Source organism: Mytilus californianus, unplaced genomic scaffold (genome assembly GCF_021869535.1).
Source record: "Mytilus californianus isolate M0D057914Y unplaced genomic scaffold, xbMytCali1.0.p SCAF_12, whole genome shotgun sequence".
NCBI classification, from domain to species: Eukaryota; Metazoa; Mollusca; class Bivalvia; order Mytilida; family Mytilidae; genus Mytilus; species Mytilus californianus.
In genome coordinates, this window is record NW_026262604.1 from 43,020,949 (window position 1) to 43,048,189 (window position 27,241).

The window sequence follows — 27,241 nt, forward strand, 5'->3', positions numbered from 1 at the left end:
AGGCTTAAATTTTGGATTTGAGCTATTTGTTTAAACGATTCCAGAATTATATTTAAAGTACATCATTAACCTTTTTTTTAGAACAGCTATAAAGTTTGTGTTTTGCGCTGGTCGAAAATTTAGAGATAACCAAAAACAATTGTATGTTTAATGAATTTGTGTTTATGAATGAAAGGCTATGTTTGGTAAACATCAGTGAGACAGTAAAGAAAAAATTAATAATAAAAAAAAAAAATCCCAAAAAATTAAGAGGGCAATTTACAGTTTACCTCAACAATATACAGGTTTCATTAATATGTTTCAAGCTCTTAAGTGTTCTATAAATCTATGAACGTTATGAAAGTATTTAATAATATCAATCAGAGATCAGCCATACAGTGGCAACAAAATGTGTGTTTGTAGGCACAATTATATATCAAGTACAAGTTAGATTTTATTATATTCGTAGATAACATATCATCAGAGATGAATTTCAGTTTTTTTTCTGACATTGTAATAATATTTTATTTCCCCAATATTTTGTACTATTGAGTATTGAGTATATATATATATATATATACCACGTGTTATCCGATGGAGAATGTCTGTCATAAAGTTGTCACATGTTTAGACGTGTATAATAAAATTAAAATTTGATGTGGCGGCATGGTAATTAACATTATCATCCTTTACGACAGACAAAATAGCTGATCTGAAAGGAAAACCATTTACTTGCCACCATACATCATGTACTGTGTTACAACCTTAGATAAAACCGACGAGGAAAGGCATTACATCGACCACCGAAAGCTATATTTTTATATAGCCTAGGTTGTCGAGTGGTCTAGGGCGCTGGAAACGGTCCAGGCAGTGTTGCCACGATATCACAGACGCAAGGTTTCGAATCCCGCTGAGGGAAGAACAAACATTTCCTAACGCAAATTTGAAGATCTAACATTGTTGGGCTAAATTTGAGACGACGTATATATATATATATGTTTTCAATTTAGACTTGTATATATATATATATATATATATATATATATAGAAAAGTCTAAATTGAAAACAACGTTCAAACCTATGATTGCGTTGGATAAAAACCGCAATTTTTATACGTGTGCATGTAAAACAAATTTCGTGGTAGAGGGGTCTAAATACAGCACAAACAACAAATTCCAAAAGACCAAAAAAAGTGAAAAAGTCTATTTTAACAAAATGCATTTGACTAACAGGTCGAACAACTGATGTTCTTAAACCCTGCTGACTGCCATTGGCGATTGCCAAATAAATTGATCACCAGATCTAACAAAATGGATCTTAATATTAATTTAATACCAAACAGAAAACAATAAACTTGTGGGAAAGATGGTATACCACAAACATGAGGTGCAAAAATTTGTACACCATATCCGGATTTTGACAATTAATGTCTCTTCAGTGATGTTAGGGATCGAAACGGTATTTGGAAGGCCATATAATTTACCTCAATTTAGGAAAGACTCTTGAATTTTAAAGAGTCAAAATAGGATGAACGGATCATATAAACCCGAAGGAAAATATAATACAAGCCCAAACGAAAAAATCTAGAAAAGTCTAAATTAAAAACAACGTTCAAACCTATGATTGCGTTGGATAAAAACCGCAATTTTTTTACGTGTGCATGTAAAACAAATTTCGTGGTAGAGGGGTCTAAATACAGCACAAACAACAAATTCCAAAAGACCAAAAAAAGTGAAAAAGTCTATTTTAACAAAACGCATTTGACTAACAGGTCGAACAACTGATGTTCTTAAATCCTGCTGACTGCCATTGGCGATTGCCAAATAAATTGATCACCAGATCTAACAAAATGGATCTTAATATTAATTTAATACCAAACATAAAACAATAAACTTGTGGAAAAGATGGTATACCACAAACATGAGGTGCAAAAATGTGTACACCATATCCGGATTTCGACAATTAATGTCTCTTCAGTGATGTTAGGGATCGAAACGGTATTTGGAAGGCCATATAATTTACCTCAATTTAGGAAAGACTCTTGAATTTTAAAGAGTCAAAATAGGATGAACGGATCATATAAACCCGAAGGAAAATATAATACAAGCCCAAACGAAAAAATATAGAAAAGTCTAAATTGAAAACAACGTTCAAACCTATGATTGCGTTGGATAAAAACCGCAATTTGTTTACGTGTGCATGTAAAACAAATTTCGTGGTAGAGGGGTCTAAATACAGCACAAACAACAAATTCCAAAAGACCAAAAAAAGTGAAAAAGTCTATTTTAACAAAACGCATTTGACTAACAGGTCGAACAAATGATGTTCTTAAACCCTGCTGACTGCCATTGGCGATTGCCAAATAAATTGATCACCAGATCTAACAAAATGGATCTTAATATTAATTTAATACCAAACAGAAAACAATAAACTTGTGGAAAAGATGGTATACCACAAACATGAGGTGCACAAATGTGTACACCATATCCGGATTTCGACAATTAATGTCATTTCAGTGATGTTAGGGATCGAAACGGAATTTGGAAGGCCATATAATTTACCTCAATTTAGGAAAGACTCTTGAATTTTAAAGAGTCAAAATAGGATGAACGGATCATATAAACCCGAAGGAAAATACAATACAAGCCCAAACGAAAAAATATAGAAAAGTCTAAATTGAAAACAACGTTCAAACCTATGATTGCGTTGGATAAAAACCGCAATTTTTATACGTGTGCATGTAAAACAAATTTCGTGGTAGAGGGGTCTAAATACAGCACAAACAACAAATTCCAAAAGACCAAAAAAAGTGAAAAAATCTATTTTAACAAAACGGATTTGACTAACAGGTCGAACAACTGATGTTCTTAAACCCTGCTGACTGCCATTGGCGATTGCCAAATAAATTGATCACCAGATCTAACAAAAAGGATCTTAATATTAATTTAATACCAAACAGAAAACAATAAACTTGTGGAAAAGATGGTATACCACAAACATGAGGTGCAAAAATTTGTACACCATATCCGGATTTATATATATATACGTTTTGTCCTCAAGCTAAAACTTAAACCAAAATAAAATCTTTAGTTGAAAATATAGATGCTGGTATATGTGATTTTCTTGTTCTTGTTTTCATCAATTGAAACGATGGAGGTTTTTGGGAACAACAAAACGGTGTATCACTGCGTTAGACCGTACCGTCAAAATTTGAATGCAAGAGTTCTATTGCATTCATACTTTTTATATCATGTATATGCAGGTTCTGTATGCATGTTTTTATGTAAACATGTGTTATAGTTTAAATTGACCCAAAATGATTTGACATCATACATGGCCTAAGAAAATCTTTTACTCATGAGATACTTGTTTTATTTGTCTTTCATTTTAAAGTTTTGAAGGTACATGAACTATATATGGAAGACTAATTTCTAACTAAAAAACTTCAAAAATTTTAAATTGGATGAAAAAAAATATATTTTTATTAGAGGTCCTCCATTAATTAATAATCTCTATTTTAATGCACAAGCTCATATTATTTATATGTGGAATAATTGTAATGCATCTTGATTGCTTGAATGATTGTCCAGTTGCTATTAAACATGCTACATTGTATATTAGGGCTTTTAAATCGCAAATGTTAGCATTTTTTTAAAAATCTTTAATACTTAATGTTTATTGTTAAAATTGTCCGATTTAATCGTAAAAAATAAACTCCCAAATTTAAAATATAATGATGGCCATAGTGTCTATATATAAAATATATCTTATTGCCATGAACAATTTGTCAACTCTTCAGCTCTTTTATAATTCACTCAGTACATAGGTCATAATATAAAAATAAGAAGATGTGGTATAATTGCCAATGAGACAACTCTCCACACGAGACCAAATGACCCAGAAATTAACAACTGTAGGTCACCGTACGACCTTTTACAATGAGCAAAACCAATACCACACAGTCAGCTATAAAAAACCCCGAAATGACAAATGTAAAACAATTCAAACGGGAAAACTAACGGTCTGATTTATGTACAAAATGATAAACGAAAAACAAATATAATATACAGCAGCAAACGTCAGCCACTGAATTACAGGCACCTGAATTGGGACAGGAACATACATAATATAGCGGGGTTATACATGTTAGCGGGCCCCCAACCCTCATCTAACCTGGAATAGTGGTGTAACAGTACAACATATGAACAAACTATAAAAATCAGTTGAAAAGGGCTTAACTCATCAGATCGATACAAAGCACAAAAACAAGTAACAAAACACAGACAGGACGTGGCAGGGTACTTATACATCCCCACAACAAATAGACACTTAGTACAGATCTGAGAGTTCTCGTAGTTACTAACAGCTAGTTCAAAGCCAAAACAACTTATAAAAATATCATGCATCTAAGACTAAAATATCAATCAGTTCACATCAAACATCCAAAGAATTTAGTTTAAAGACGTTATTTACAGTCAAAGAAAAACATTATCTTGTGCAATGCCAAGATACAGGTATCGACAGCCATGAATGTACATATGTATATAAAAATAATATTTAGTTTGATTTGAATTTACTGATAACAAAATCACGATACTCGGTAAACAACATCTCCGTTAAAATTAGGATGTGCTATACCGTTAAAAATAAGTTTTCTACAGGTACAACAAGACTTCTAAACCAAATCTTTATATCTATGGAAGAATTTGGGAAAGGTTTTAAGTAATTTGTGGTAACGATATCCCTAACATTATAATTTACTAGTAATACATAGATTACGTTCATTGAAATCCAAAACGTCACAACAGACATGGGCATAGCGAACGAGTTGTGATATATAATACCGTAAGATTACGTCAAAGAAACATCACCATCCAAAAAAAGAAAAAAAATCCCTTTTGTCGAAAACTTTAGTGTATAGTTTCCCGTATAAAACTGAAATATATAAATCTAGGAAAAGACAGTTAATATCGTTTATATTTGATTTATTTAATGTGAATTCCTTTAAGTAAGTTTCGGCAGTATATTTAAAAAAATCTCGATTATTTATCGAATAAATATAATCAAGATAACGGTAAGTGTTGTTGAATTTATAAATTAAATACAATTTAGTAGGGTCTTTACTAAATTTGGTCATAAACTGTGATTCCTAACAGTACAAGAACATGTCTGCTATTAAAGGGGCGCAATTAGTGTCAATAGGAATACCTACAACCTGACAATAACCTTTATTGCCGAAATATATATAAATATTATCAAGGAGAAAATTAACAGCTTCAATCATCTCATCACACCTCCAGTAAGTATATTTAGCATATTTACCTTTCTTATTAGAGAAGAAGGCTTTAAATGAGTTGCAGCAAATATATTTGCATTCAGATTTACCAAACGACCATTTAATTAAATAGTCAAATTTTTGTTTGATAAGATTGTGTGGAAGTGTAGTGAAAAGGGTAGGAAAGTCAAAACTGTCAACAGAATCAAAAGGATCATCAAAAGAACGGAATTTATCTAAAACATCCAAAGAATTTTTACACTAAAAAAATAGGAAAATCTACTATTTTCATATGTTTTATTACAAAAGTTTATGATAAGTTCTTTAATTAAAGTTAAGGAACTAGTTAAAAGCACTGAAAGATTAGTTGTAGAACACTTACCAGAGGCCGAAATGAAACGATCTTTTATTGTTTTTTGTGTAGTTTAGGTAACCAATGCATAGTGTAATATGGTTATGATATGATTGTTTACTATTTGACACTCTGTGGAGCGCAAGGACTTGAATATAGAAAACTTTAAAATTTCATTCTTAAGAACGTCCGTGTAGTATTTACGGCATACCACCACCACAATGTTGATTGCCTTTTCGGCCGGTACAAACACAAACCGCTTTGCAAGTACTTGAAGTTTCTGTCTTATTCTAGAAATAGACATATTATGTAATCTTTTATTTATTTCTACATCATTTTCAAAAAATGATATTCAAATATCGACAACATTCATACATTTTTTTGAATAAGAATCATGGGAGTTTTTATCACATTTTTCTCGTTTACACCAATTTTTACAATACGATAAAAAAAGCGTCTTTTGTGACCTGACGACACTGTTTCCAATCTATTTTAGATGGAGGATAATATTTCGGTCCTTTTTTCAAAACTTTTTAACCTCTCGGTCTTGATCGATATTGAAGTCCCCCGTAATAACATGTCCATAGAGGTCATATCTAAAATTCGACGACTCACAGTCTTAAGTTAGAGGAGTATTATTTTCAATACTGACGTCTGATGTTACTGACGTATAATTAAAAATAAAACTTCTCTGGGTTTTTTGTATGTATTAAAAATATAGGGGGTTCTGTGTTATCAAAATAGAGAGGTATACAGTTTTGACGGTAGAGTCATTAAATATACTCGACAAGTTGATGAAATCAATACCTCTGTTAATATATTAATTGTCAGAAAATGCCGTTTATGATCTTCAGGTTTATCGCTACGCGGGAACAGCCTATGGTTGCAAAAAGCTGTAATTATACGCGAATATTCATAAAGTGGGCTGAAGAACGAGATTGCGTCACACTCATTGAAAATATCATGTAATTTACTATATGTATTTGACTAAGTTAACATAATAATTGATGCTGTCCATTGTTTTTAAATATAGATAGATCACCAAGTATATAATTTATATACGATGTTTTAAAATTCGTTGCTTACGATTGATACGTTTGCCATCAGACCTATATTACGTTGTCTTTTATCAACAATATTCATACAGTCATAGTTTTGATAAAATGGTCAATCTTTTCTATTCTGTCCGACTAAACAGTTATTTCATAGTGCATATTTCTTGTGGACAAAAAATGTAAAAAGAAATAAACCACACTTGCTCTTCCTCATTTTTACAGCATGGTTTACAATGTTTAAGGCAAATTATATCAACATTTTAGAAAAGGTTTATGTTGACTGCTGTACCCCTATTTTTGACATGTTTACGATTCATGTCTGTTTGTTTTGTTCACACATTGTTGTCAATATAATGGAATGTGATGCGACTGTCATACAAGCGAGAGGATTAGCTAGCTATAAAACCAGGTTCAATCCACCATTTTCTACATACGAAAATACCTGTACCATGTCAGGAATATAACATTTGTTATCCATTCGTTTGATGTCTTTGAGCTTTTGATTTTGCCATTTGATTAGGAACTTTCCTTTTTGAATTTTCCTCAGAGTTTAGTATTTTTGTGATTTTACTTTTTCCAGTTCAAACTCAAAATATGTACAATAATATGTTAAGGAAGTCTATTATACAGTTGGACAGCTTCAGACATAATAATTTGTTTACCCTTTTCAACCGGATTAAATCATTACATACCTTTGAGATTTATTACATAAATTGTTTACATATGTAATTTCATCCACTACTTACTATTTTATTCATGCAATATAAAGAATCAAATAAAAAAGATGTACGAAAAAGAAATTGTATCTTATACACTGTCCACAATAGGGGCTATATTTGTAGACACTGAAAACCAAAGGCTCATAATTATTTCCCGGATCAATTGTCAAATATTTCAAAAGACAGGCAAAATTCAACATTTAAAAACTGATATCGTATTTCTTTGATACAGAAAGTTATAGTTTAAGTTTTTTTTACACTTTATACATGTATTATGCAGATCCATTTCATGATGTTACTTAAATGAGAAATAGGGAAAATTCCCAAACTTTCCAAATGGTTGAATGTTTAAAGTTGATCGTTTAATATGCAATTACATTTGTACCTAGTCTTTAGGGTTATAAGATATAAAAAAAAGTAAGACATGACGTGACTTTCATGACGTGGCAATCCGCCATCATTGGTCAATTGTCAAACTGTGTAGGGCCTTCAACCAATTTTATTTTCTATCGTTAATCCGACCCATTTTTTACATTTTGCAGCTCTTTCCTTAGTGTTATTGCATTCTTATTTCTAAAATGTTGGTCTTGACAGTTTAAATTTAGATTTAATTACGATTCTGATAAAATGTGAATTTGTCCTGGTCTGTCCTATTACTCTATAGTGAAATTGGTACATGTAGCCCTTGTCTACTTATTCATCTATTTCACAAGTTCCTTAAATAAAAGTAATACCTTACAAATATATTTTAATACCGGAAACATAAATATAGAAATGCCATGCTTTTTTAAGAGTTTAAATTGAATGCAAGTTACATCTCTTATTGATTGACGGTGTCATTTATCGTAGTAATACTTACTGTTGTCATTATTTAAATGCCGAATTTCTAAAGATTGTATGTTTTGACCCGAGTTATTTATATAGTAGATTTGTCGATGCAAATACATAATTTTTGTACAATCAATACAATTCAGAATATATGTATTTAAATACATAAGACAGAAATTACGTTAAAATATCAGGCAAATAATGACACTAAATAAGACTTGTAGATTACAGGTAGATACAGGTCTTTATTACGCAATTAATAAGGTATTACACATAAAAAGTATGCCAAACCAAATTACGAATATTTGCTATAATCATTCTGTACAAAGTAATTCCAGAGTGTTAAAGTAACATACAAAATATGCAGCCCCTGGTAAATAAAATTCTATCACAACACTGAATAAGATATCATAACAATAATAACGAAAGCAAATTACTTTGTATTATACAATCCGATCTGTAGTGTAAGGTTGTTGACCCTTGTTGTGACTGAAAAAAACTGCGTATGTCACAGGCCATACGACACAGGTCATTGCAAATATAAATTTTAAAAAATTTTATGACACGACAGATTTTCAGGGCTTGGAAATAAAAAAAAACTTTTCTTTCCCTAAGAAACCGCCCATAACAAAACAAAATGTACATAAAATTGGTTAAGAGTTCATGTTCATTACCATTAACATGCTTCTACTGGTGTGACTTTTTACCCAACATACCCAAACACCACAATATATTCAGATCAACAGTTCCAGCATAATTTGATTGAAAAATAATGTCATATTAGGAACTTTGTTGTTATTTTAACGACAATCATACTCATTTTTTTGAATTAAGTTCAAGGTAATTCACCTTTTCCCTCGTAACATGTCAGCTGTTTACGATCATAATATGATATGTTTGTCCTAAATATACTCAAATAACTAGTGTATGTACAATTTAAAAAGTTTTCTTTAACATTTCTAAACATGAAAATTGTTTGATGTTATTGGGGTATAGTTGGGATAAACAGTCATTTTGTGATCGTAGGCGGCTGACATGAAATAAACATGAAATAAAGGAAAAAAAAATTTTAATTGAAATTGACTCATTAAACTTAGTATTATGTCGTCCAAATAACAAAAAATAATATTATTCAGTCAAATTATGTTAAAATTGTTTATTTGGGTATTTTTGGGTATATTGGGGTAAAAAGTCACACCCTAATTTTATTGTTATAAAATGCAGGCAAAATTACACGGTGAAAACGGGAATCAGTGAGAAACAACCTGGATGAAAACGAGTCTATTCGGTTTGGTAATAGAAATCAGGACAAAACAACTCAAATAAAAAAAAAAAAAAGAAAAAAAAAAGAAAAAAAAAAGACTAACAAAAGAGACTTATGAAAACTCGATTTGCCACAAAACCTCCTGCCATTAGAATGAAGTGGCCTAAACGTAAGCTTACGTAGAGCTTGACAACAAACATTGACTCTTAGTTCCACACATTGTCAATTCGTTTATCACAAGTATATGTATCATGATCTATGGTTATATTTCAAACTCAGGGACGTTACTGGATTTTGTGCACTGGTTTTGCCATTTAATTTACGCTTTCAAATATGTTTTTGATCGTCAATCGATCTTGTATTCGGTTCATCAGTAGACATTGTAACATACTAACTTTACAGTATATGCCCGGTTTTTTTTATATACACCAATCTCTTATTTGCTGGCCTTGTAGTGTCAAAATGGTGTGAAGATGCTTCATAAGCTACTAAAATAAGGATTGCTATCTATAATGTCTGATCTGAGTTTCAGTATTCATGAAAAGAAGCCCACGTATTCGGTTAATATAAATGATCCTGTCTTTGTCTACTCACTGTCAAGAATATGCTCCTTTTTTTCTCAAGCGGAAGTTGATTTTCAACTATGTAAATTGCAATAATAAACTTTTTAAAGTTTTGAAATGATAGTTTTTAATTAAAATACTCTTCAGTAATATTATCATACATCAACTCAACATATATATCATGATTAATATTTTATACGACAGACGTGTGTTTTTTGTGAAAAAAGTGAAAAAGACCAAATAAAGTACGATGATGAAGAGCATTAAGAACCAAACCTTCCAAAGGTTTTACCAATTACAACCAAGGTAATCGTTTCCTTGGGTAAAAAATCCTTAACATTTTGAAATTTAAAATTATGACAAAATCAATTATAATTCATGTCAACACAAAATCGCTTGCTACTGGGCTGAAGATACCCTAGGGGAGATAAACCAATTAGCAGTAGCATCAATCCAGTGGTTGTAAATAAACTCATCATAGATATCTGAATTCAGTCACTCCCCGTAATAGCTATCTTCTTCTTGCGAGGGCATAAGTCTTAACATACACAAAACTTTTTACAAATTCTGGATTTTGAATGGTGCCCTGTGAAAGAGGTAACCAATCAACATGTATCTCTATTTTATGATTAATCCCAAGCTACTTCCGAATGATTGATTGACGATTTTTCATTGTAACATTACCACTGAATTATTATGGTTGAATTGATTATATAATCCGAAGGAACTTACAAAAATTTCAAACGTTTATCGACAAGGACTTCTTTAATGGATTTACGAAAAACGTGACAATTCATTCAATTTTTATCCATTGTTTATAGCCCATGTGTCAGTGTACTCTTCCCTACTGTTCATGTATGTCGGTCAGATATCTCAATTCATACTAAACGTGCATGCATGTTCTCGTCATGTGAACATCATTAACAGAAAATCGCTCCTTAGGCAAATAGTTTCTGTAGAAGGTCAACGAGAAAGGACAACTTCAATAGTAACATAATTTTAATCGTTATTACCATATTAATATTTTTTTTTATATGGACACGATAATTATGTGTCTCTATTCTCGATGGATATGTTTTCGAGGTCTTACATACAAATAGTAATATAGACCAGAATTCTTGTAGTAGTCTGATCTGTAATCTGTTACACAATTGTCCCTGGTTAGAAGTATTGTTGAGCGCTTACGAGCATGTTTAACTCTACCTCATTATGAAGTGCCTGTCCAGAACAGAGTCTGTTATTCAGAAGTTACTGTTGCTTTCTGTTTGTCATATTTGTTATTCATTTTGTGATAAATGTGACCGTTGGTTGTGTCATTCTTTGTCTTCTGGTAGTTTTTTTATACCATGGCGTTCTTAGTTTGTATTCGATTTATGAGTCTGAATACTAGTATCCCTTATGTGTCTTCCGCTTTTCATTTGTCATGTCTGGACCTCTTATAGCTGACTATACGTGCGGATTTCTTCATGGTTGAAGACCGTATTCTGACTTATAATTGCTTAAATCTACGTTATTTAGTAGTTGTCTTATTGGCAGTTCTAATATGACAACCTATATATCGTCAACCAGTATAATCACAGTAGAACGTCTTTTAGCGCAAACGAAATAATACACAAAATAGGCTGTTTCGCGTTACGCCTCACCTTATTTATACAACATACTAAACCCAATTTATGAAAGTAAAACCCACGTTTTAGGTAGACCAAGTTTCAAATACAATATGGTTATCTCTACTCTAATGCAAAATTAACAAATCAGTTCATTTCAATTATTATTTCAGTGTTAAATTTCACAAAACGAAAATTCCGTGAAAAGATGTTATCGTCTTTGGCAACTAAACAAGGTGACGTCATATGTTTGCTTTTGGCGTCAAATGTAAACACCGACCGTTTTCGTGCCTCTTGTACGCCTCAGAGAATGTAATAAAACAGTTTTAGATGAAAAGTTTGAGTTGTTTTAATTTATTTTTGAATAAAAAAATAATTTTAATATTATTATACGTTCGAGGAAAATGGAACAGCCAAAACAGTATTGTTTGTATAGGGCTTTCATGGTGGACAAAATTATTGTATTTGTCCTGTTAGAATCAAAATAATACAAGGCAGCTGTAGATTTGTTTTTCATTTAACTTATTGCTTGGAATAAAATAATCGAATATAAATACCCAACCATGGTTAAATGAAAACAAATCTACGATTGCCATGAATTTTTTCTTATTCATAATCTCCTTATTCTATATTAAAAGCGTTTATTGATATTTCGCCTGAGTTGTTATCTCGTTGTCGTAACTTCAGATCATAATGGATGGACTGCAATGTTAACAACAATAAACACAGTCCGAGAAAGTGTAGCTGATACTCAGGAGGAGAAAAGAGGCATACCTTACGTACATTGTCATGCAGACCAGATTAAATTAGGCAAGTTTTTTAAAGACGGTAAATTAATGATAATGATTTAATAAAGGGTATCCACACTTTATTTCCAACGAATGTTTATTTATACAGTCTGCAAATAACATTCTTACACAATAACCAATCACCACTGTTTCCGATTTAATCTTTATCGGTAACTCTCAACACGGAAAGCTAAACACTTAATTCGAAAAGAATAAAACACTTGTGTTAACTAATAATCTTATACCTAAAAACTTTGAAATATTCGAAAAACTAAAGATTTTCAATATCAGGAAAAAATCAACTTAGCTGTATTTGGAAAAATTTTTTGCTTGGTTCTTAATGCTTTTCAACTTCTTAACGGCTTACTTGATTTAACCTTGGAAAGTGTGGATTTGAGCGTAACAGATTATTGTGGTGTCTTTGATGAGTTGTTCATACATAATAAAAAAAACCCAATTTAATTTAGGTAATACTATTAAAGTTTATTGATCCCAGGGCGTTCACTTTGGAATGATGTAGACAATGGGAAGGCCGTTATTGTTATCGTATACCTAGTAGCATAAAGGTCACAAAGGAAGTTGCCATATGATATGTTTCAGTTTGGCTCTTATTCGAAATATTTTTATTTTTATTCTTGCATGTCGATAGTTTTTCGGACATAGGCTTTGTTTGTGACATTATGCGTAAGTTTTTCGTTTTAGCACATACCCACCTGATTGCTTGCAGAGACAAGTTATCAGCACGAAAAGATGATATCAATGAATTACAGAAGCAAATTGGTGAATGCCTCTATACAATACAGTCTTTCTACAGCAATACAAACTGGGTTGAAATGTTTGGTAAAACACCATATTTAGATTTTGGTAAGCTTTCAAATTTATCTATTTCAAATGAAAACTTTGTTTACACATATATATTCTCTATGTTTTTGTTTTTATTTGAGAAATGTTGTTTGCGCATTGTATGCTATTGTTTTCATTAAGGCCACGAAATTCACTGTTTAAGTTGACTTGTTGTTTTTCTAACGTATTGTATCATCTATATTTTTTCAATATTATCACTAATTGAGAAAAAAAAAAAATTGACACAATGTTCTCGAATACATAATGCAATATGGATTGATCTCTGTATTCAAAATATATACTTGAATATATATGATAAGTAAGCACTCAAATTCGTCCCAGTTAGGTTTTTGGTCGATACAGCCACATTGTTGTTGTATATTCATACTGTTATATCATAGGTTTTTGTCTTTATATAACAAACGTGATGTAGTCGGCTTCAAATCGATTATCTTTTATGTCGTATTTGAATTTTCCAAAATCAATCAAAGTCTTATATATGTACATGTAAACTCGCACTTGTAAAAGGTCGATTTCTATCCGACGCAGCTAAAATGTTGCTGCAAATTCAAGGAAAGAATAAAAAAAACATGTTAAGACTTTTTCTTTTTTAAATGTATTTGCATTGTTTTTCTTGACAGAAAGAAAGACTGAAAAAGCTATAGGCATATCAAAATATATTTGGTTATGACATATTATCTATTCGGAAAAAAGGCGTTTAGTCATCTAAACATTTTTGTTTGTTTCAAATCTTTGTAACATTTCCACATGACATAAAAATGAGTTGACTTTAGATGACATCTTCAAAAATTATTAATGAAGATGTTTATAATATGACTTTTTAAATTTTTTAGGAGTTAAAGGAATGCATTTGATGCGTGTAGCCACATCAGATGATGATACATGTCTCGATATGGAAAATTCACTGTAAGTTCTAAGAGATGTATGCACAAAGAGTCTTCATTGATTTAAATCTGTTTTTGTCACACTTGTTCTTATATTTCATGTAGCTTTTGCAAAATACATGATTATAGATGTAAGCGACGATAACTTTTTTTTATTCAACAATAATATTGTACATGCTGGTATAGCTATTTCAGTGGAGATCCCTGTATATTAGTGCTTAAAAACCAGAGTATCGTCAGGTATGTATTTATAGTTTTGTTAGTAAATATATTATATATCATTAATAAATTATTTCTCTATTATTGTACTATTATGACTCTAAATATGAACTTTATATTCAAAAACAGTAGCCCTTTATATATCATTGTTAACTATCTGATAGATGTTGAGAGTAAAAAAGAATAACGGGTTATAGCAGCATTTTCGGAATTTGGTTTGTGGTTTAGTATGCTTATCTATCTTCCGTCTATAACGGTATTGTCAGCTTTTTTTTGTGAATTAATTACTTTCACTATGTTTTTCTATTCCAAACATAATGTATACGCCACAAGAGATATGTATACGTAAAATTTAGGTCAATCAGTAAACATGATAGGTAGTTCCCCCGTATAGTCTATGATTAAAGTATATGTGGAACATATAAACAGGTACCTTCAAAACTCATTGAAATTGTAAAATGAAATGATCATCTATCAAACAAGTAAAGCTATGTAAAGTACATTTATAATAACAATATAAACAATGATATAATAATTTTGTTGTTCAAATATAAGAATAAATCTTTTCTAGTATCCCTTTTCCTTCAATATTAATATATTTTATTTGTAATAATAATCCATTTCTAAATTCTGACTTAAAACATTATACAAATTGATATACTTTGTCTTGTATTCCGACAATTAGTATATTTTATGCATAGTAAACACAATAACTGTAAGTAAAAAGTTCATTTCATAATAATGTTCATCATCAATTGTATAACCCCAGATTAAATTCGTTAGAGTAAATTTATGTCTACCAATCTTAACTTTTTCAAATAACCTATATATTTTCCCCCAAAACTCATTTAAAATGTGACAAGTTACAATAAAATGTCCATAGTCTTTACAGTTAGAGTTAAGACTTATTTTCCATTGTTTAATACAACTTTGTTTGAAAGAATAGTGTAACATTTTCAGTTTATTATCTTTTATATATTTATGAATAATTTTTGCATATATTGAGCTTCAATTTGTACATTTTCACATTTTTTATTCTGTTCCACTTAATATACCCAACTAGAAATTCTTTATCATCTTCTTTAAAATTATATAAATTTGCTTCGAATATTATTTTTTTTCTTCTTTAAGTTCATTCTTAAGATAAGTAGATTGCTTCCAAATTTATTTAGATAAAATTTTGGTATGACCACCAAATTAAAAAATTTATCAGCAGTTTATCTTTTTATCCAACCTATCTTAATAGATTTTATATATTTATCTATATTCACCATTTGTAATCCACCATCTAATTGGTCGTAGCTTATTACAGTGCGTTTTACTTTTTCTGTCATATTGTTCCATAAAAAGGCATATATAATTTTTTGAAATTTGTCTAAATACTCTTTGCCAAAAGTTGAAACTGTTGCCAAAAAAGTAATATTAGGAATAACTAAAGATTTTAAAACTATTATTCTTTCTATCATGGTCAAGTTTTTTTTTCAGTTCAATATAATTTTTTCAGGTTTTTTTTAGCTGTTTTTTTAAATTTAGTTTCTATCACTCTTCTTTGTTATGCCCAAAATATATTCCCAGACTTTTAACAAGTTTTTCTGTAAAGTTGATATTTTGATATTTTTGTTTCCCTAGCCAAATACCCTCTGTTTTAGATCTGTTAAGTTTTAATCTGAAAATGAACCAAATGTTTCAATAATGTTTAGAGCTTTTGTAATATCTTGTTTTGACTTAAGAAAAAGAGTAGTGTCATCTGCTAGCTGGCTCATCTTTAATGTATGGGTTGTTTCCATCTATCTTGATCTCAAATCCTTCAAGGTTGTAGTCTTGCCTAATTTTACAAAATTAAAACAGCAATAACAAAAATTATCGCACCACAAGGACAGCCTTGACGAATTCCACGATATATATTTGTAGGACTCGGAGGTGCGATGGGGACGCTGAAGTGTGATGGTCACGCTGAAGTGCGATGGTCTTCGCCGAAGTACGATGGTCCTTTCGCTGAAGTGCGATGGTTTAGCATGACGTTTGAATGTTGTGACGTTTTTATATACAACATGGATTCGCCGGTAGGTGAATAAGATTTTGTAGATGAAATTTTCACGCAAACAAAGGAAAGGAAAAAGAAAGTAACGAATGATTCAAGTCCCGAACAGTTTTGAGCAGTGCAGGTGGAGATATTACAAAAATATTTAAAACTATGTCAGGCGGCAAATTATGGGGAACAAAGCGGCAAAAAGATATACTTGGTTTGCAGATGAGCTAACCAGTGTTCGGAAGTATGCCGCAAACCTTTTGTACGACAAATAAAATGTCTTGATCTAAATATTAAATTTGAGTTCTCTTCAAGTATGCTTCACACGATTTTGTGTAGACAATTACTTTAATAATGAAATTACTTACTAGTATTAGCAATGTTTTTGCTATATCAAGTTGATATAGTGTTGTTTAAGTCCCGAGATAAATCCTGATTTGTAAGAACACCATCACTCTAGCCTTATTTTATTGTGGTTACAGTGTTTAATTTTCTACAACATATTAGACCGAAATTAACCTGACTGGTCCCTACGTGTACTTCCCAATTTAATTTATTCTCCTCAGCAGCGAATCAGCCAATTTCAAAGTACTATTATATAGACCTTCACGCTGAATAAGTTAACTTTTTTCACCCTTAAACAGAATATTTTCTGACTCCATACTACTGTGTACTAATCGGAGAATTGGCAAATTCAAAATTAGATGAAAACAAATGAAGATTTTAAAGTCTTTGGTTTGAACTGAACAGAAATTAAAAGGTCTTTCTTCAAATGCGAGGCTAGCAGCTACTTTGTTCAAATCATAATGATGTTATTTCATTTAAACAGCTCGTGTACATTTTGCTTTTTACTCAATGTCACAGGCAGACCATCGCACTTTAGCGTAACCACCATCGAACTTCAGCGTAGTTATCAACAAGTTAGCGTCACAATGTCACCATCGCACTTCAGATTGTTAACCAACGCACTTCAGCGTGACCATCGCGGTTCGGAGTACCATCGCGGTTCCGAGTCCTACATATATATTCATGGGTTTTGAAATCCACCCATTGTTTAAAACTGAGCATTTTGTGTCAGTATTATAATATAAAATAAAATTTAGAATGGAAATGGGGAATGTGTCAAAGAGACAACAACCCGACTATAGAGCAGACAACAGCCGAAAGCCACCAATGGGTCTTCAATGCAGCGAGAAACTCCCACACCCGAAGGCGTCCTTCAGCTGGCCCCTAAACAAATATGTATACTAGTTCAGTGATAATGGACGTCATACTAAACTCCAAATTATACACAGACTAACAAAGGCCAGATGCTCCTGATTTGGGACAGGCGCAAAAATGCGGCGGGGTTAAATATGTTTTTTGAGATCTCAACCCTCCCCCTGTACCTCTAGCCAATGTAGAAAAAAACAAACGCACAGCAGTATGTACAGTAAAACTCAGTATAACAGAAGTGCGAGTCCGATGTCAGAATAGGAAACAAAAGAAAATAAAGAAAATGACAATTATACATAAATAACAACAGACTACTAGCAGTTAATGACATGCCAGCTCCAGACCTCAATTAAACTGATTAAAAGATTATGTCTTCATCATATGAATATCAGGCACAATCCCTCCTGTTAGGGGTTTAGTATTATACCGTCATAAAATATATGAGAAGAACATAACCCGTGTCATGCCAACAACTGGTTTTAGAATAAATATGTTTAATTCCGATGCAAAGACCCTGTAAGTGAATTAATATTAAAGCCAAAAGTCTTATCTATTTCAGCATAGAATTTTTAAATCCATTTTTGTAAAGCTAAAAACATAAAGCGATGATAACTCAACAAAATGTTAACAACGGCAAAAAAACTTGTTTGCTGTAATAAGGGAATACGTTTGTTGATGATTTTAATTTTCTGAGTTATTTTGTATTGTCTTAGGTTATAACACGATTTAATAAATATCATGGACGAAATGCTTAAATAACAAATAAAGAACAAGCATAAACTTTTTCCTATTTCAATCAGTGTATTTTGTATTTGATTTCAGTGTTTCTTGTAAAGATAATTTACTTGTGACAAATATGCTGACAAGTGGTTTTCATCATGGTAGAGGTAATCTGAAGCCAGCAAGTATGTGTATAATTTTATACATGATCTTGTTTGTATAACATGTAAACTGTAGATCGACTTAATAAATTTATAAGATTAGTTTCGTACTAGTTTTCTAGGTTTTAAAATGTATTGACAATATTTATGAATTGATAATGCAAAATGAATAGTAGCTTCATAAGTATTAATTTCTAGCTAAGAACTTAATCTTAAAGGACAACTCCTATCTTTTCATCTTGGAGAGGTAACATCCTGAATCTATGTTATCAATCTGAACGGCAGGTGTGTGTAAATGACACTATTTAGAACAAATGACTGTATATACCGTTTGTCATGTGTGCGTACCTTTTGTCAATTTACTCTTGTCGAAACTTTACGATTATCCGACATACTAAAGTTTTTCTATCCTCGGCATATGCATCCTGGACAATATTTCCAACATTATGAAATTATAGATTTTTATTGGAATTCTACTTCTGAATTGATTTCCGTCTATGTTAAATATAGCACAACCAATAACTTTTGTGTAGACGAAATGCACGTCCGGCATAAACGTACAAAATCATAAGCTCAGTGTCTGTGATAATTTTTCACAATCACTTCGCCGATACCACTGCTGATTTCTTTGATGACATGAAATGCCATTGACACATAATTTTGGTAAATTTACTGTTGATGAAAATTTAGGATCATCCAAAATACGAAGGTTTTGCTGCCCCAGGTGTAAATTATTTTAGCCAGATTTTGCAATATTTTTTTGGAATGCTCTTCAACACTCTAATTGATTTGACCTTTGAATTGTCTTAATTCAAAATCAACAGATGAGTCTTGTATAGAAAAAAAAACCAAAAAAAAAAAAAAACTGCGCACCTAGACATACTAAATAACAAGTCTGGTATCTTTGATGAGAACATCTTTCATCTTTCATAAAAGGTATCAAATATGTCTGAAATCAAAATGAAAAAAAAAAAAAAAAAAAAAAAAAAAAAAAAAAAAAAAAACAATGCATGGTTTAATTTGTGAACCCCGAGAAACATTTGAAATGTTTGTTCCAGAGTGTCACAGGCCCTTACGATGGGTCCCTATTCTTAACCGGTTAGTTTCAGCAAACTGTGTAAAACCACTTTTCCACTTATGAATCTAAATGAATCGTCCATTCTAAAGAAACTGGTTTCCAACTTTCTCGAGCAAACTTGAACAGACGTGACATTGGTTATTCTCCTTAGGTACCTATTGGCGATAGTTACTCACGTTTCTACGTTTTGACACATATCTGGCTTTCAAATGTCTTTGTTTTTGGTTAACCAATGGAGGTAAATCCAGAAAAGCGAATTGGACTCATTGAATTTATATAGAGTTATTTTCATTTCCCCTATTCCTTACAATTGATGAAGGAATTGTCAATAATTTCATTCCGTTGCCATCTATTATAAATTTTTTTAAACCAATCTGAAGCCCTCAATATCATTATAAAAAGAACCGTTTTTCATCACTGGTTTGGACACATAGACAACACATTCAACCTGTTTCGTGTTGAATTATAAGTGTATAATGCTTTAGTATTCTGAAAGTTTATAAGATCAAACAAGACACAACCATAAGTTTAAATGTGTCTTGAATCTCGGATCTGCACACACTTTTAAAAAATGAAAATATAGATATAATGTACTATAAATTACTATCGCAGGACCGAAAAATGCATTGAAAGGAAAATGTAGTCATGGTGGCCTTGATGACGAAAGTAGAAACCTTATCGCAAAGTGTGGGATTAACAAAGAAACAACAGTGGAAACGTTATCCCCACACTATCATCTACATGGTCAAGCATATGAAGCAGCTGTAGAAGCGACAAAACAATTCCTTATTGCTGAAGGTAAGTTCGTAATGGAAAATTCCACGTACCAATATGTTTTTTTTAAGTTTGTCTCCTATAATACAAAACATGTTTTCATTCTAATTATGCATCTAATAAATATATTAAAACTCATTGTTTTATATTAGTCTTTTGGGGTCTTTTATAGCTCACTATGTGGTATTGATTTGGTCATTGTTGAAGGCCGTACCTTAACCTATAGTTGTAAACCCCTTCGTTAATTGGTCTCTGGTGGAGAGTTGTTTTATTGGCAATCATACCACAGCTTTTTTTTTAAATTTAATAAATTTCCACAATGAAAAACAATGATAAAATCAAAACGATATTTCTTGTGTTGCCAGTCAATAGTACTTTGAATATTCAAATCTAATTAATTCATTAGGCAGATACAAATCCGGTTAAAAACAAAAACACAAACTTTAAAACGGATCCTCGACAGTGTTATTGTCTCCTAATTATCATGCATCATCCGCTTTACGAAATAACACTCTGTTAAAATTGCAAAATCAAGGATAGGACAGAAATACTGGAATTTACAGACCAGACGTCTAAAAACATACTTTTCAAAACTAGTTACATGTAGTATCAGTTTATATGTAATGTTCCGTTTTTGTGACTTATTACTAAGGTCAAATAGTCGAAACATAGTTTTGCGTATATTAAACTTTCCAGACTTGATTTGCAGATAAAACTGGCACAATAAAATTCCGGGACGACAAATGAAAAAAATAAAAAATCGAAAGAGATAGTTTAGTTAAAGTTAGCAAATGTATATCCTTTATTTCCGATTTATATTGAACAATTTAATAAAATTCAACAATATGACATTTTAGAATAGTAAATGTATATGTCCTTTGAAGAATGATAGACTTATACAAGTAAAAAACAAATCTTAATGGCAGTAGAATATAAAATCGGGGCAATAATTGAATAATTATGAATTATAACATTATTACATTTCTACGAAATATGCCTTATTCATGTTCATGGTTCGTATTGTCAACATCAAGATAGATATACGATAAAATATGACAATGCTTTTTACCTTTTCTAATCTGAAAAATTATAAATGTTTGTTTTTTTTCAGATACAGGAATCTTAAACATTCTAGGGGATGATTTGTTCAAATCCCTATTTGAAATAAAACAACGAACACAAGTCTCGCTCTCGTTTGCGGTTGATTTTAGTGGATCAATGGGTGGGGAGATTGCTGCCGTCAAGGAACAGATTATACAGCTTGTAACAAGTACTATTGGATCAAACAATGAACCAGCAGATTATGTTTTATCCTTGTTTAATGATCCAGGTAATATACAATAATGGCCCGTAGAAAAGGTGAATATCCAAAATTGTCAACCCTAAAAGTGTATTTCCCTGAGTGCGTAGCCCGAATTGAAATTACTTTTTAGGGTTGACAATTTTGGATATTCATCGCTTATAAAGGGTCACCATTGTTTTATTTTACCGAACTTACAGTTACATGTCCTTTTGAATCATTGAAGAAGCACTTGCCATACTGTAGTAACAGATTTTCAAAACACTTGCTTCAGAAAATTAGTTTGTATAAAAGAATTTTTTGTATCAAAACAGACTCATTTTGTGAATTATATATGGCCTTGAAAAGGTCCGTTTACGAGATTATCCCCGGCACACCATAGATGAATTTTCTCGCCTTAAAAGCATTATTTACCTGGCTTTGGCAATTGTTTTTGTATACATACGTCTGTGACGTCATTTTAAATGGAGATACCTCGTGTACAAATCAAGAAGCTGAAAAGGTAATAAATCGGTGAATATAGAGTATTAACCGCTGGGTATAAAATTTAAGAGTAATTCATTCTTTGTTGCATTTCAATAACAATTGTCTGAATCATTCATGTCACGTGATAATGTGTTACCAAATAGATTTTTTTATAACATATGTAAGGTATAATATTACTAAAATACAGTCCTCTGATGAGGAGGGTGTCCAAAGTTGACAACCCTTAGCAGGTTTGACAATTTTAGATATCCCCCGATTCGAAGGGTCGTAACTGTATTATTATACCGAACAAATATTAACATTCGATTTGGCCTCTGGAAAAATACAAAAGTAAACACGTATTATATATGCAATTAACAAATAATACAACATATATTAGTGCGGTGAATGGCCCTAATATTCACCTACGGTGAATATTCAGGTTTTCCACCAGACGGTACAATTTGTCGAAGTTGTTCACCGGCCCTGCAGATTCGGACAAAAATATCCGAATTAATTCACACCACGTGATCTTAGTCTTCGATTTTCTAGCCTCTATATAAAATATTTAGAAATTTGACAAACTCTATTACGAAGATTAAATTGTATATTGGCGTTATTGCTCTGCTCGTGAAAGTCATCGCGATGACTTGTTTTCCAAATTTTCAAAGGTTTTTAATATGGAGTATGCTATAAGGTTGATTAATCTATTTTACTAGATAAACATGAAAGTCATTTTAACATTTTTAATTTTACAGACAACTTTTAACTTTCAACTTTCCAAAAATTAACTGTTTTATCAAGAGTTTTATCACTTTCTGATGTTTTGTATGTATAAAAACTGAAAGAAAAATACAATTTTGCGATTTCTCTGTGTTCGTTTGCTGACCTTTGCTCATTGGATCTGACAAATTATCATACAAGTATAACAGTTAGAATATATTTTATTATGTTCAAACTATATGCAGAGGAAAATTCACGAAAAACTACGAACCAACGAGGCAAAGAGCAACAAAAAGTTCATAAACTAATACATAATAGACGACAGTGCATAATTAATACATTTTATTTTGACATACAAAATGAAATGTAGGATGCTGAACAAAAAAAAAAAAAAAAAAAAAAAAAATACAGAAAAAACAACGTTTACATTGGTAAATAGTTGATGCGACTTAATAATTTGTTTTTGTACTTTTAGCTAGCCTAAATGAAGCATTCGTTTACACAAGTGGCCAAGATATGATTGATAAAATTGCCAATATAAGAGTAGATGGTGGTGGAGATTGTCCAGAATATGCTGCAGCTGGCATCTTGAAAGGTAAAAGGTATTATTTAAAGCTTTTTCCGCTGGAACAACAACATATTTATCGTAAAAAAGGGCAAAAGATACCAAAGGAACTTTCAAACTCATAAGTAAAAAAAAAAAACGTCATGGCAAAAAAGAAAAACATCAATATACAAAACTCATCATATAAAACGTAAGACTGAACAACACAAACACCACCAAAAAACCGGGGTTAATATCAGGTGCTTTGGGAGGGTAATAAAGCTATTCCTACAATTTGAGGATGTAAACAAATGAACATATAATAATATACCCCAAACACAAAAACTTGAAAATTTCAAGATTATTTTTACAAACGATGCACATGTTTGATAATTTATGGAGACTATAATTTAAGTCGGGACGTAAACAATAGTATAGAGAGTTATGAAAGGATTTTTATGACAAATTAAAATTGTAATCCTAACACTAAGCCGCTTTAGTAAATTAATTCAAGATGCCAGCTATTGTACTACTGTGTCATTAAATGTCCAAAGAACGTTTTAACAAAAACAGATATCATATCGTTGGAATCCCTTTACTCAAATAGATAACAGGAAATAGTAGTATATAACAAAAAGAGAAATTTGTTGATTTTCATAATGAAGGTCAGAACTTAAGGATTTTTTTTTACATGTAAATAAATGAGAGAATGTTTTAAACAATACAATTTTAATAGACAAACATATGTATACGATAAATACACTTGGACACGAAATACCAGGAAATAGTAATATGAATAAAAAGAACAATTGATTTTATTTTTACCATGAAGGTTACAACTCAAGGAATCTCTTAACATAAATGAGATAACGAAACTTGTTATATTAATGTATTAAAGTAGGAATGTTTGAAACATTACCAATAGAAAATACAAACATATTACCTAGTTGGACGAGTGGTCTAGGTCGCTGGACACATTGCAGGCGGAATTGGCACGATGTAACAGAAGCAAGGGCTAAAATCCCGCTCAGGGAAGAACAAAAATTTCCGAACACAAATTTAAAGATAAAAACATTGTTCGGCTAAATTTGAGACCAATTATATATATATTATAGTTTCATTTTTTGTTGGTTTTCATCATGAAGGTCAGAACTCAAATAATAGCAATGATTATGAAAACTTTTTTTCTACTTTTGATATAGATTGTTACACTTTCAAAAGCAATAGACAACGTCCATTTAGTTTCCTTCGTCTTACTTAATATCGTTTTCTTTCTAAAACTGCCTTTTAGGCAAAAAGCTAACCTCAGTATGGTGCTGTTCAAATAACACAGTCATGTTTTCATTGTCAATCATACTTATAATTTCGAAACATCCGTGAAATAGGTTTCATACGTAAGAACAACCCATTCTGCCAAGAATAATTTCCATATTTTTTTCAATACGATAAAATCTTGTTTAAAAAAATTATAACGGTTAAAGGATACTAAAAAAGTCTTAAAATTTGCTCATTATTCAAATATTGGTTGTTTTTTTACGCTTTAGGTAGTAAAGGAGTCGCCTGCCATCTTGATTGGCAAAAGATAAAAACACGATAGGTCTATATTTTCCACAAGGTCATTGGATATTGATGCAGAACTGTAATTTACATATACGAATTTTTATTCAAATGAACACATTTATGTGATGTGATTTCATCTTATATTTCCATCAGTATATTTGTCTATTTTATGTTGTACCAAGTAAAAACATACGGGGAACCTACTATTTAAAATGTTGATGCTTTGTTTCGTTCGATTTCACATTTGTTGAAATTTAAATATTATTGTTCTTAATATATCAGCTATTGAACTGTCAAAACCCAGATCAACTGTTATTGTTTTTACGGACGCTGATGCTAAAGATGCTGACAGGCTCCAGGAAGTAACAGATGCAGCTCTTGCGAAAAACATCCCGATTACATCTGTATTGTCAAGTCAGTGTTCATCCAGAAAACGACGTGACACACATGGTAAACTCATAACATTCGACATGTTCGACTTACATCCATATTTATTTTAAACGTATAATTGCATCTAAATCAATAGTTAGCCTCAGATCTATTTTTTTAAAAAGTAAAATAACAAAAATACCGACCTCAAAGGAAATCGGAAAGTCCTTTATCAAATGGCAAAATCAAAAGCGCAAACACAGCAAACGAATGAAAAACAATTTACATATTCCTGACTTGGTACAGGCATTTACTTAATTTATGTAAAAAATGGCAGATTAAACCTGGTTTTATAGTAGCTAAACCTCTCACTTGTGTGAAAGTCGCACAGAGTGCCATTATATTGACAACATTACGTTGACAACATATTGATATTTTATGCTGTAAAAAGTATTACGTTTCAACACAAGGTTAATGACTTTCATTATTATGACTCGTAAAATAGTTGTACATAAATTACTATACAACCATATCATGATTTCAATGAAGGAAAGAAATATTTAAACAAAACATATAAGGGGCAAAAAAAAAGTCGTCCACAATAAACAATTGCATAAACGCTACAGCCGGCTAAACAATTGAACGTTTTTTTATTTAGTCGATAGATATGATTGATTTATTATTCAAAATTATATCAAAACTTTAAATTTTTCGAAACACTGAGGAATTTCTACCACAGGAATAGATTACCTTAGCTGTGGGGGTGGCAAAACCTACCGGAATTTTGTGTCCTTAATACTCTTTAACTTCGTGCTTTATTTGGCTTTTTTAACTTTTTTGATTCGAGCGCCACTGAAGAGTCTTTTTTAGACGAAACTTTCGTCTTTCGTATGCATTTTCAGTCCTGGTATCTATGATGAGTTTATTACAACATAAGTGATATGTTATTGTATTGAAAAAGCGGTTACTTTGAATGCATGGACCTTAAATCCAAAGACTATATAGATCATCTGGTCTTACAATTTTATAGATCGAAGACGACGTGAAACGCAACTTTTCTTCCAAAGTCTTTCACATTCAACTGGTGGAACATTATATAACACAGACAAAGATACTTATGGTTCAGTTTTAACTGAAGTTGTCAAGGTAATGACATGCACGCGTATTCATTTTTTATTCTTTTTACAAAATTAAAAGGCTGATAACACCAAGGGAACACTTGACACTCATAAATAGAAGTAAAACTGACAACAACATGGCACAAAATGAAAGACGACTAAAATACAAACAAATCCACTAAAACACTAAATAGCAAACGGAAGATCGAGCATTAATAACCCCACCAAATATGACGTTGACACGGGCTCAGCAGGATAAGCAGATCTAGCTGGGTAGTGCCATCGCCTTTTTCTCATTGGGTTATTACAAAAAACTTTATGATAAAAATTGACGATTTTCCATTTAAGTATAGGCTAATTTAACAGACATGTTTCCTAAAGACTTATTCAGACACATATACCTACATGGTTTCATTCTAGATGAACATGTCAGTTAACAAGTAGTTTCATTAACAGAATTAGCCAAGCATCGTTTGAATATTATTCCTCGTCTATATTTCGGGGTTCTGAGCCAGATATTAAAATTAGGAGATGAGGTAGGATTGCCAATGAGACAACTATCCACCGAAAATCAAATAAAGTGGATGTAAGTAATTATAGGCAACCGCACGGCGCATTTTTATGATAAATTATTAATTCGGGTAATAAAGGTTATATACATTGTAAATCACATCATATTTGACATGATTTATCATATTCCTAAACATAAACTGTATGTAGCAGGTATTAGATAAAACAATCAATTGAAATGATTACAATACAAAATTTAAGTTTATATGTAAGGTATT

The 27,241-nt window shown here is 31.3% G+C and overlaps 1 protein-coding gene across 1 annotated transcript in view; it reads left to right on the top strand.

Moving 5' to 3' along the window:
* Nucleotides 1-26,529, top strand: part of LOC127721081 (von Willebrand factor A domain-containing protein 7-like) — a 31,077-nt gene extending 4,548 nt beyond the window's left edge. Inside the window, exons 2-10 of the mRNA XM_052227764.1 lie at nucleotides 12,330-12,452; nucleotides 13,133-13,294; nucleotides 14,128-14,200; nucleotides 18,464-18,546; nucleotides 20,213-20,398; nucleotides 21,486-21,704; nucleotides 23,338-23,457; nucleotides 25,249-25,416; nucleotides 26,366-26,529. Coding sequence (XP_052083724.1) covers nucleotides 12,330-12,452; nucleotides 13,133-13,294; nucleotides 14,128-14,200; nucleotides 18,464-18,546; nucleotides 20,213-20,398; nucleotides 21,486-21,704; nucleotides 23,338-23,457; nucleotides 25,249-25,416; nucleotides 26,366-26,529 — 1,298 coding nt within the window. The remainder of the gene's footprint in view (nucleotides 1-12,329; nucleotides 12,453-13,132; nucleotides 13,295-14,127; nucleotides 14,201-18,463; nucleotides 18,547-20,212; nucleotides 20,399-21,485; nucleotides 21,705-23,337; nucleotides 23,458-25,248; nucleotides 25,417-26,365) is intronic.
* The last annotated feature ends 712 nt before the right edge of the window (nucleotides 26,530-27,241 follow it).